This window comes from Phalacrocorax carbo, chromosome 3, assembly GCF_963921805.1.
Source record: "Phalacrocorax carbo chromosome 3, bPhaCar2.1, whole genome shotgun sequence".
Taxonomy (NCBI): domain Eukaryota; kingdom Metazoa; phylum Chordata; class Aves; order Suliformes; family Phalacrocoracidae; genus Phalacrocorax; species Phalacrocorax carbo.
The window spans coordinates 103462607-103475659 of NC_087515.1; the positions used below are offsets into that span (position 1 = coordinate 103462607).

General features: G+C 39.4%; 2 protein-coding genes across 11 annotated transcripts in view; one reads left to right on the plus strand and one right to left on the minus strand.

Moving 5' to 3' along the window:
• MCPH1 (microcephalin 1) overlaps positions 1-13053 on the minus strand; it is a 151337-nt gene that overhangs the window by 44584 nt on the left and 93700 nt on the right. The window lies entirely within an intron of this gene.
• ANGPT2 (angiopoietin 2) overlaps positions 1349-13053 on the plus strand; it is a 48190-nt gene continuing 36485 nt past the window's right edge. For 2 of the 4 annotated variants that reach the window (XM_064447938.1, XM_064447940.1), the window contains exon 1: positions 1349-2099. In XM_064447938.1, the coding sequence (XP_064304008.1) occupies positions 1815-2099 (285 nt within the window). In that variant the 5' untranslated portion in view covers positions 1349-1814. The remainder of the gene's footprint in view (positions 2100-13053) is intronic. The other 2 variants (XM_064447937.1, XM_064447939.1) reach the window with 1 other exon arrangement.

Sequence of the window (13053 nt, forward strand, 5' to 3'; positions counted from 1 at the left end):
GTAACTGTGTAGTATGTAAAGAAATCCCAACAGCTTCCAACAATGCAAGGCATGCATTTTAGCTGCTACAGCTATTTTTGACAACCCCTGAACACAACTTCCATGATTTAGAAAGTAAAGCCACATTAATACACTATATGAAACATAGCAAGTTGTGTAAGAAAGCCTGTCGTAAGAGATCCCGAGGCACGTTGGGATTTTCCTTGTATAAGGAAAGTTTGGTCTGTGATTCATGTTAGTTTGACTAGCATGGCATTCTCTTTGTTTATTTTAATTAAGAACAATCTATAGCTTCCAGATCCAGACCTAGCAAAACTCTCAGGCAGTTTGTCTTCAGGAATCAGTATCCTATCATGCTGGTTTCAAGAAGACATTTTCTAAAATAGAGAAGTAAGCTTTTCCAGAATTTCAGTGGAATCGAGTCTTTCCCAGGGTTTGGTAAGTTGGTTAGTAATTTTCCGCTTCTTCAACATCACTGATCACTGCAGAGAACACAGGAGTGGGAAGTAGGGGGAAGCTCCTTTTTAATCTTACCTATACATTGCAAATACTTACTTTATTAGGTTTTTCCCCCACCTTTTACAGGTATTTTCAAGGGCACGGAATTAGGCTTGCGCGAGCCGATCGGGTATCTGCTATTCAGCCGTGCCCCTTCCTGAGGCATGCCTTGCTGCCACCGCGCCTGGACAGCTGTTCCCTCTTCCAGCTGACTTGTCATTTGCTAATGTTAGCACTTCCAAAGTTAGCCATTTAATACGGACAAAAAAGCCTTAAAAGTAAAAAGCTTGAAAACGCTTAACTCTTGAAAGACATGCCTAAACCCAAGCGTTCATCTCAGGGATTCAGTCAAGTACAAAGTCTGTGTTCAACTGAAAACTTCTAATTAAACCCCCCTCTCTTGTTCTCTTTGCCAGGACGTGCCCAAGCCTGCTTTTGTATGCTTGGGACAGTGTCTGTCTCTGTAATTACGGAATGCATTAAGCACAAACGAAATTACATCTTGGTTCAGCACACTTAAAAAAGAAAATTCTTTAAGAAGAACAAGCAAGCCCAGGAACTTTTTTTTTTTTTTTTTTTTTTAAATTATTTTGGTCGGTGTTTAAAAATGATTACCGCCACAAATAATTTACAAGCATAGTTGGAGGCTATCGGAACCGGCTGCTCTGTCTAGGAACTTCTTAATTAGAGCCGCGCTGCAGGAATTCGCAGGGGTCCCCTCGCTGCCGGCTCCTCCCCGGGGTTTCCTCTCGCCGCCCCGCGCCGCCCCGCGCCGCCCCGCGCCCGCCCGCGCCCGCCCCGCGCCCGCCCGCGCCCGCCCCGCGCCCGCCCCGCGCCGCCCCGCGCCCGCCCGCGCTCCCGCCAGCCCGCTTCGCAAATGCCTCTCCCGGTCCCCGTCGCCGTCCCCTCCCCTGCAGGCGGGCAGCGGCGGAGGCGGGAGGCGGAGCGGCCCCGCTCCACATGTGCTGCCCGCTCTTATCAACTGCTGACATAGGGGCGGGCAGGGATTGATTCGGGCACCGCGGCCGGGCGGTCCCGGCACGGGCGAGGAGGAGCGGCCCCCGCGCGGCTCGTGGGCCGGATCCCGCCCCGCCAAGGGCACGGCTCCTCGCTTTCCGCATCTGACAGCTCCGGGCACGGCGGCTGGGGAGGGGAGGGCACGCTTCCAGCTCGCGAGGAGCGCAGCGAAAAGCCCAGCCCTCCTTCAGGCGGCACATGGCAGCGGAGCGCTGGGTTTCAGCGCAGGTTAGCTAGGTCTGGGCTCCCGCTCGCGCGCTAAAGCACTCCAGGTTTGCGGGGTTACGGCAGGAATTAAAATGCAGCTGACTGTTTACTTCTTTTGGGGCTGCAGTGTTTTCTTAGCTTCAGGATACAACTCCTTTAGTAAGAGCATGGAGGCGATAGGCAAGAAGCAGTACCAGGTTCAGCACGGGTCATGCAGCTATACCTTCCTTCTGCCCGAGACGGACAACTGCCGATCTTCGACTTCTTACGTGTCCAACGCAGTGCAAAGGGATGCACCTTTAGATTATGATGATTCGGTTCAAAGACTGCAACTACTTGAAAACATCATGGAAAACAACACTCAGTGGCTAATGAAGGTAGGATAATACCATTTCTGCTCTGAAAATCTTGCTCGCAGCATCCTCTTATCTATTTCATTGCAGGTTTTTTTTCTACTAATGGTTTCTAAATTCACAAAGTGCATTATCCAAACTAAATTTTGGAATTACCTTTCAGTCAAAAAGTTGTTTTGAAGTCCGAGAACATAATTTTACTGACCAGAAAGGAACAGAGAACTGCACTGTTTCTGCAGAGCTCATGCTTTAAAGTTTGTCCTTACATTTGAGTCACTTGGACAAACAGTAACCGCATACGCAGGCGGCGTGCGAGCGTGCCTGAAATTTCTGAAAGAATCGGCTACTTACTTAAAATTAACTGACAAGGGCTGTTGTATCTCTATTTAAAGAATATAGAAAGTACCTTTATCTGAGGCATGTTTGAAAAATGCTATTTGAAATGTGATTTCCAAACTTGCATGTAGAAATTAACATTAAGGCCCACTGATAAAGAACCGTAATTCTCAGCAAGGACTGCAAGTCTGACTTGCTGAGAAATTAGCCTAGTGAAGTGATAGAATTTCAAGAAAGCTCATTAGCGGATATCCCTCACATCCTGTGACATTTCCACGCAAATATACAATATTCAAGGGAAAAATATTCTGGAAAAGGTGTTGCAGATGCCCCATAGGTCCTTTAATGCAACTCCGTTGTAACTCAGGGAAAAGGACACGTTTATTGCCACAGTGGCAAGATTTGTAAAATTATACCTGAAACAACAGAAAAAAAAAATGTGTACTGCATAGGCTCTTAGTATTACTGGAGAATAAACCTGATCGCTGTTCCACATTCTTATAGAAGCTCATTTGAGTTAAATGCTGTACAGTTCAACAGATTTTGATTTAATAAACCTTTACTTCACTGGTACCTTAAAAGGTGTGATAGTACAGTTTAATTGCATAGTAAATTTATGAGTGTTTGTGTCTCGTACCAAGATGCCTATCTTCTAAGCAATAAATATTTTGAGGACTTAACCGAGCAGTTGACATGCTATCTCCAAATAAGTGTGCAAGTGATGTCACAGGGTTTTTTCATAGAGAATGAAATATTTGTTGCAAATGGAGAGAATTCACAATTGTCTACAATGAGCGGCCGATTCTTTATTCTAAGCTTACGTGACTATAAAATATTTTTGCATTAGGGTTCCCTTCTCTCATCAGTTACGGAGTTACAGAACTAGCATCATATAACCAACAGAATCGGCTACAGAATTTTTGTGTGTGGAAAACAGAAGTCACACTTCAAAGCAGAAAGCACAGTGTTTTAATCTACCTGAAAATGAACCTTGAAGGCTAAATCCAAAGTGCTTATGCTTGAAGGCTGCAGTGTGGGCCTCCAAATCTGTCTTTATGGGTTTAGCATGCTTAATTTAGACACTCAAATATTGTCAGTTCAGTAGCTTTTGGTTTTTTTAATCTCGCAGGCAAACATGCTTCCCTCCACATACTTACCTTTCTACATATTAATTTACAATGCTCACTATTGTAACGTTAAGACCAACATTAACAGATGTGCAGTGCAGGATGAAAAACACACAAAGTAAAACAGTCTAATCTACTCAGCTGCTAAGCAATTTCCTAACATAAATAGTAAAATCACACACAGGACTCCAGTGCTAAATGCCACTTAAGTAGGCAAACACAGTATCCTAAGTGGCATCAGGTAAACAGAAACCAGTAAGCAAATTCCAGCATCCTTATTTAGTAAAAACTATGCTTTTTCCTGTCAGTCCCTGGGAAATCAGCTACAAGAGGAATAGGATAAGCAGATCTAACCCATTCTTTGGGGGATCAAAAGGCAGTTTTTCTGTTTTACAAGACAGAGGAATGTTTCTTTTATTTGAGCGAAGATTTCTGAATAAGATGCTTTAGAATAGCCTGATCTTTTCCTAGCTGTTCCACAGCTAAACATCCTGTAAAGTATCTGCTGTTTGCCTTTTTCACTATTTTAACACCTGCTCTTTATGTCATCTGTTTTGTTCACAAAGAGACTCCAACAAAAGTAGCTTTTCCTCAGATTTGCTTTGCTAGAGACACCTGGTTTGCAAGTGAAGATGAAAAGCAAACAATAACCTTTAAAGCTGCTTACAGAGTTTACTTGCTGTTTTTTTAAGGTCACTAATACACATTCCTAGGTTTGTATTTCAACTTATGGAAGTATAATACCAGATTAATCAAGGCAAGCAAAAAAAAAAAAAAGTGTAATATAAGACTGATTTTAAAAAATAATCTCACATTAACTTCTCAGCAATTACACAAAAAGCTGCTTTAGGTCTTGCTTTTTTAAAAGTTAGTTTTGCTCATTTAAGAAGCAGCACCTGTTTTGTTTTGAGGTTGTGTACACTTTACAAGGTTTTAGTGTGGGTTAACCTTTAAATGTTGTTCTTGAAGTACTGCACATCCCAAAACATTTTTACACTCCTCCCCCCCTCCTGCCTTTAATCCATCAACTAAAGGAAACATTCTGTTTCTGAATGAACGCTAGGCTGTATGAATGGAATAGCATGGGAAGTGTGTGCTTCATCTCGTTAATGGACAAACACAATGGGAAGAACATGAATTACGTAGGCCCAGGTTCTTTTCTGATCTGCTCCTGCATAGGGAGCAGAAGAGACTGTGCTACAATTGCTAGAGATTGCAGCTTCATGAAAACACATTTTTTTTAATCTGAACTGTTATTAATGCCTTATGCCACTACTGCACATACCATACATAAAACTGGAATGTCTTTTCAAAAGTAGATTATGTTTAAGCGTTCAGATGACATGCTAGAATAAATGACTATTCCACCTAATCCAGTGGTTAGCAGTAAGCCAGTAAGTGATGCTGTAGAACAAAGGCCAAAACCCTAGATCAACTGTGCAGCAATATACCCGTAATGAACTTTCTTCTTTGACTTTCTCTACCTTGGGATCAATTTGTATATTGAAGTGTAAGGTTTTTTTGTTTTTTCTGATGTGTTTGTGGGCAGGGAGAAAAAAAAACCTCTCAGTAATAAAAGAGTTAATTTAATTCAGTTAATTAGAGAGGATAGCAGATTGGTAAACAGCTGAGATACAAGACTGGAAATTTTAAATGTAGACATGTATGTTGGCTATTATACTTTGGAGTTTTTTTTATATAAAAACATCAGGTTTTCAGATATTCCTAGAAGACAGGCAATTCCTGTAAGTTCCACAATTAAACCAATTTCTACCTGAACTAATGGCAGCTTTACCATTTGGTTCACAGCATTTCTACTCAAGGAACGGAATTTTTTTTTTTTTTTTTCAGGTATTAAGACACTGAAATAACTAAATGCTAATTTGAATTTACAACTAGATCCCATGACTCAGGAGATATGACTGTTCAAAGCAACAGTGTAAAAGTATACTTTCTTAGTCTTCCCTGTTATAAACATTTGAAAACAATGTAAGATCAAATTGATTACAGCATATGGAATAGAGGTAATTCATTTGTAGTTTATCAGCAGATCAAAAGACTAGAAAATAGAAGTCTGTGCCAGGAGTCAATTTTTAACCTAAGACCAGAACTTCATCCTGAACCATCCCAGCAGACTGGGAGGGGGACACTGCTGATAGAGATGCAGCATCTTTGGATGGATACTCTGAACTGAGATTTGTTTTTCCTTGTCATATTATCCTGGAAGCTAAAAACCCTTTGTCAGTTTTAAATATATATATATATATTCTCTAAGCACAACAAAACCAGACGTTTTAAGATGTATGGGAATGAATGCTTATAATTTTTCATGAGTAATTGCCAATGAAAGGTTATAATTATTGTCGTACTGAAATTCATATCTCAAATACAAAAAGATATTCTGACATGCCGTTACCCAAAACCATCTGTACACAATGGATAAGGACAAATATATTGTACAGTGCTGGATTTTGAAGTACGCGAGAGATGATTCTGACTCTGAATCAAGAGCTGCATTCCTTTCTTAAGTAATGCATCTGTTTTCACTTATTGTGAAAAGTGCTTGTTTCTGTCTATCAGCTATGTATTTGCTAAGCAAAAGAGTACTGGCAGGACCCAAGAGAAAATGCTTTTTTACTTTCAGATTAGTACATGTTATCGGATGAACTTTCCACGCTACTTTAAATGATCTATGAAGTTTATTGTTATATCTCCTGTAGGTAAAATTCTGCGAAAGGATTTGAAATGGCACTTTTGCATGTGTTTAAAAACTATGTTGTAAAGACTATTTCTGCATCATTCCACAAATGCCAAATTGATGATACAGGTATGAAATTGTAGAAAATCAACAAAGAGGACTAGAGATTTTCTTGTTCAGACCTACAAGACAAAACTGAAGTTGAGAGCTTGCCATCTCAAGGATATTACCAGTAAAAGATGTGATAAAGAGGGTTGTTTTACTGAACCAGTCTCTTACTAGCATTCAAGATACATTTTCATGTACTTTCTTTGTTACTAAAATGATTATAAATTTATAATCTTTGCCTGGTCCAAACAGCAAACTGGGAGACTTTCTCCATTAATTACTGACATCAAGTCCTTCATTTTTCTTCTTTTTTCTCTTTCTTCATGTGCACATATAGGAAATGAGCCTGGAGATGCTTGAGTTGACAGTTGCCAATCTTTTTTGTTTGCATACCTACTTAACATACAAAACGTAACAGCATAACCTTTAGAGTATCTTAGAAGCTTTTGCATAGAGGCTGAGGTCAGAATGGTGTTTCTTTTACGGACATTTATCTTGTTACTGCTCTTTTTTTGTTGTTAAGTATGAACAAATTCAATAATGTGCATCTCCGCATAATTTACCAAGGGAAACAACTGATATCATTTGCTTGATTCTTAAGCACAAGAAAGAAGCTATCGTGTATGTATTGCTTAGAACAGAATTTTGCACAGAAGACACAGATACCCATTTCTAACCTTCAAAATACAACACCTAGTATCTTCAGTGACTGTATTATCCTGTCCTTCTCATACTACAGTATTTGTGTTTCTGAAAATATACCATATTATACATTACTTGATTTACAATACTTCTTACAGTAAACCAAGGCAGCTTAGTAACCATTATTTATTTAACAAAATTTTACATACTTTAATGCAAGAACCTCCTGTTGCATCCATTATTTCATGGGATTTTACATAGCTTTGGCTGAAAGCCAGGATGGGGAAAAAGTAAGACTGTCTTCTTCCACCTTTACCATTATTATAAGGCTAGATGTGCAAAATGATGCCAACTGATTTAGAAGACAGTTTCAGACCTTAGGTTAGGTCTACAACAGAGGGGTGCTACTCTCAGATCCTTCTCTGGAGCTTAGCAAACCCAGAGTTTCATCAGACAACTCTTAATTAGCTCCCTAGAGTAAAGTTCAGCCTGTCTCTTCAGCCTGGAAGAAAGAGAAATAGAGGAATGGAAAACTTAAAAGAAATCCCCCTTGAAGAGGCAGATTTATCAGCATTTCTGAAGAAGTTGCAAAAACTAGCATGCTGCACAGCCCTCATCCTGGAATACTACTTTGGCACTAAAGTTTGTAAGCCTCAGAATCAAAAGACAATAGGTAGAAAGTAGAAATGTGGATTAGGCTGCAAATGTGACATGAATATATAGACAAACATTATGCTTCCCACTTTTTAAAACAGCTTAGGCACAAGAGTCACATCAGGACTGATGGCCTTTCCATAGAGTTTGGTGTCTCCCCATTGCCACATCCTGGCAGAATCATAGAATCACAGAATGGTTTGGGTTGGAAGGGGCATTCAAAGATAATCAAGTCCAGTCCCCCTGCCACGGGCAGGGACATTTTCCATGAGATCAGGTTGCTCAACGCCCCATCCAATCTGGCCTTGAACGCGTCCAGTGATGGGGTATACACAGCTTCTCTGGGCAACCTTTTCCAGTGTCTCATCACCCTTATAATAAAAAAATTCTTCCTGGAGGAGAAGATGCAAGTTGTACTTCTGAGAAAAAAGGTTCTGGCATCTAGTTAGCAATAAGATTCTGATGGGAGTTTTAAGGATACCTGTAAGAACTGCAGAAGGGAAAATGGGAGAAGATGTCCCTGGAACAAAAAAATATTTTGTATATGTACTAGTATATGAAACAAGGACGTCACACAGAGAAAATATTTTGGTAGTCCAAATGTTCTCACTAGGAAACCTCTCACAGCTAAACCACTGAAAAAACAGTTTGACAGTAGACCATAACTATCAATATAACCATCAAGAAACAGAGAGTTTCTATGGCACTGAATAAGACGTTTCAGAAATAGGCACAATTTTATCTGCCATTTTATTCTTTGAATTTCTCAGACTAGCCAAATATAAATTACAGGTGAAAAAAATAACAGGAGCGTCAGATAATTTCATAGGGCTAAGCCTCTATGGAAAAAAAGGGTATGGCACAGTAATTTAATACTTAGAAATGCCTTAGAGATATGGCACATTCCACAGTGGAACAAATTGAACCAAAGAACCTCACGCACACACAAAAAGTTAAAAAGTGCTTTACAACTGGAAATACTGTGATCATCTCATTTCCTTTAATGGACATATCTCTAGAAAATGTGGCAGAGGAAGAAAGAATTGTATTTATTCTCTAGTGAGAATAAATTAAATACTGTTTGGTGAACCTGAAGTCTATTCTAAGTAAACCGAGCTCAGAGGAAAATTCTTCAGATTACAAAATCCAGATCCATGTTTTGTATAAAAAAAAATCCCACACCTCAGTAGTTCTGCAAACACTCACTGTGTCAGTTTTCAAGCTGCCTAGGAAGATACATTACTACTCCTTAAATGCCTTTTATAAAAAAATGCTTACTATGTTCCAAATAATTCCTGAAAATCCTATTAGTTTTTATCTGTTTGTGGAACAGGTTAGTCCTAAAATTAAGATGTTGTTCACAAAGCTCAGCAAATATATCACAGAATCACATGATTAGAAAATATCTGTTCTCATTCCAACTTCCAGCACATTATGGCTTAGTCCGGACAGAGAGAGGGAAGCTACAGGAACTTTTCTGCTGTCTTTATACTGCTCATACAAAGCTTTATCAGTTTATCTAATAATCTTCCAGGAGCCTACTGAGGTCATTACAAGGTCTCACCGCTAAAAAGAGAAGGCTGATAGAATATGCAACCTTCTCACTGTAAATGTCTCTCTCGGTTAGTAAAAGTATGGATGGAAACCTAGTATTCTTCAGAGTTGCATTACTCACAAAAGCTGTAAGGAGTGAAATATTTCCCTCTCTAGATGAGCGGATACCTCAGGATTCTTAGACGACAGCAACTTACTTTCTAATTCAGCTGCCTCTACAGATTCCTGTTAAACCCAAGCAGCGTATAGTGTCCTAACTTTGCTCAAACTCCCTTTAATACTATAGGGAAAAAATAATCTTTTCAGTTTTGTATTTGTACTTGGGGCTCAAGCATCATGACAGAGCTTCAAAAAAAAAAGAAACTATATAGTGCACCATTATCCTCTGGGGAACAACGTATCAACTTTCTGTCATTGATTTTGGTTAGGGATTAAAATCAGTGTATTGTGGTAACACAGCTGAGATCTTAGCAGACTTTTATTGACTAGCTTGCTATGACATCTAATTATTTCCATTTCTGGAAGGGGGGAAAAAAAGCCTTGTTTCATACATTACAGCTCCCTCAATGTTAGCAACTGAAATTCTTTAAGAGGCATTCAATTTTTAGACTCTGTAGTACCTTTTAATAATGTAATTATCAAGAAATTGAAAATAGCTATATGCATTTCAAAAGCTGTGCAAAAGCGTACATGAAGACCAGAGTAAATCAGTATAAAGTCAAAACTAGTATATTAGAGCATCTGGTGTGTTACAGAATCGCACAACTGTCGTCATTTGAGCTACTTCAGAAGCAATGTTTTAGTATGCTCTTTGAATAAAGTGTTTGTCAAAAGCACATGAAAACGCACCAGGCAAATGTTTGTTCTTTAATTATCACTGAGCTTAATAGAACTTTTTGACAGGGATAAAACTAAAACTGCTCATCTTTGGAGAAAGAAAAATTGTAGCCATTTAAAAATGGTAGGATCTTCTCCAAATCTCTAGTATAAAAATGACTGAGCAGTGTATTAAACCCTGTTCAAACAACAGCTTTGCAGACCTGTTCGTTCTCACGCTGCAAGCTTTAAGAGTCATTCACCTCACGTACCCACGATATCAGCTTCATCTCTATGCTTGCTTTTTGGGTCAAGCCTACACCTGACGTGCGTGATTCTGGAAGGAAAAAAGCCTCTTTTGTTCCATTCTGTCAGGGTGTGGGAATGGGGAGACACCCAGCTCAGTGGAAAGGACATTTCCTGGGCAATAGCTGTAGCCCTTACCCCACCAGCAGCTCCCCTACATATGATATGACGTCAGTGTACCGGAAGCCTGCCTTTGACCATATGACCTGATGCATAGCCTTACACTGAGGTATTTGAATAGGCTGAGAGGTTTAATTTTGTTAGATGGCACCTAAAAATCATTTTCTCTTCCTCCAAAGAACTTGCAGTGATCTACTAAGACACTTCACATACTTTCTTTAGGTGCTTTCCTTTGAACTACAACATTATGTTCTGGACAGCTGCTTCTGTACAGCATCTTTCTCCCCAGTTTCCATTTGCAAGGTGTAAACACCTGCAAAGTAGTAGTTCAAACCCATGGTTTTAAAGTGAAATATAAACCATCCCTGAAAGGAGAATGTGCCAGTCGGTCAAGAAGCAGTAGCCTTATTTTTCCACAGTATCAGCTGTCAACTGTCACATCAGCTACGGAAAAAGTCAACATTCAAAATCAAAAAGCTGCACATCAAGACTGAAATACATGTAGCAACAGGAAACACACTTGCCATACTTTCCTAATGCATTAACAAATATCCTGGCCATTCAGATAATTCAGTATTTAAGAAAATTCTCTGGTGAAGACTTAATGAAGCAATTTTCATGTTTTTGCTTTTCTTTTCAGAAAGCTTTTCTATAAATAGGGAATTCAGCTATTCAAAGGGAACACCAACTTCCAGTTTCTTAATACAACTTCAAGAAAAATGGATAAAGTAGGCAAAAGACAGCTTAAGTGAATGAGTAAAACCAGACAAAATCTTGTATTTTTCTGCTTCTAAGGAACTGACTTAAATAAAACTAAACTTCCTTGCGTGAGGTCTGAACTTTGACCATATTAACTATCCCTGTGTTTTTCACTTATGTCAAACTTCCATCCTGATGCCAGATTTTCTGTCAGATATAATGATTGCCTGTAAAGTAATAGTAAATTAAAAAAACCTGTTGTAACTGCTACTGGAACTTTACTGGGAATGTTTTCTGAAAACTACTCTGACATGGTGAAACAAAGTTCATATAACTAGAAGGTAAACCCCAAGACTAATAACCTAACCCTTAGAGTATAAACTACAACAAATATAAACAGTCTGGCCCTGCTGAAATCTTACCATGTACAAGCAAGGATTCTGACAACTATAGTTTACCAGCTACGGAAGAAAGTTTAAATATAGTTAATAATACCCTAATATTTTCCCCTGACACATAAGTTTATTTGACTTGCATCTAGAGAAAACTAATCCATGTCTTGAGTTCAGCTTCTTTGTTATGGTAAACTTTATTATTTTAAAAAGGCTCTGAGGACAGTATACAAAAACCTAGCTCCACTCTAAGCAAGCAGAAAAATTCCCACTGACTTCTTAGTGAAACTGAGATTTCATCTGATGTATCTAAACAGTCATTTGACTCAAAAGGTGAAACTTTTTTTTCAAACTATTTGAAGTTGATAATAGATTAAACCAGTAAATCAGACAGGTGCTTTAAGGCTTAGTTCATGTGAACTACCTCTAACTAGTAAGGCTGCTATTGGAATAGAAAAAAAGAGCGATAATTTTAATCACAAGGAAAACATTTTCCTTTTCTTGTCCCTCTGGAGTCCATGTGGGAGTAACATTTCCCAAGAGTCTCATCCAGTCGTCCTTCGCACTCACCATTTTCCTCAGTGAATTTCCTTCCAACTTCACAATGTTTTTTAACTTTCAAGCCAGCCAGACAATTCCTTCCCTCAGCTGTCTTTAAGATCAGTCTTCCAGCCCCCTTTTGCAGCCCACTGCCTTTATGAATTCCTATCCCTGACACATCCATTTTTAAAATTCCGCTTGCACAGATTCTTTTTTTTTTTTTTTTTCCCTTCTTCTTTCCCTTTGTTAAGACCATTCAGCTTCCTGGCCCTCCAGTCTGAACTCCCTTTTCTCTATGTACTTTGTCATTCAGGACTCTCAGTTCTGGATTATTTTGTCCTCATTATTAAATTCCTTCTTAACCCCCACCTACATGCATACTCTCCTTGGTATTAAGACAGCTTCTTTTTCTGGCTAGCTGCATGCAGTATCAATAACACTGTACTTTCTCCATTGCTAGCTGTAGTTACTCATCTTGAGAGCAGAGTCTTGCATCCAAGGGAGTATCTAGAAAATGCATGTAAAAGTCTCCCTCTTCAGTGGCCCACCCCATCAGATCTTGACAGATGGGGGCAGTTTCCTCCTATAAAATACCCATCCTGTAGAGCATAGCTTTGGTTCTCAGCCATTTTTTTTGCTGAGCTTTCCTCCTCTTCTATTATAACCAATGCCAATAGCTTCGTTTGTTTTGAGAGGATCTGGCTCCAGTTTCTGGTCTTCATAGAAGGGCACCAACTGGCAGCTGCCTGGCTTCAGGCTTTCAAGAGCACTGACTGGAACTCAGCTTGAGAGGTGACTTTCCATTGCTGCCTGAGCGCTCTGTGGGGCACCAGAGACAAAGAGGAACTTTTGGAAGCAATGGATGGAAAGACTTTTCTTCTTGGTTGTGTTCCAACAAACTAAACTGCCCACTTTTAGATGGATAATCCTAGCTATTGAGGCAAAAAATGTATTTTTCATGAGGACTACATAATTTTTTTTTCTGC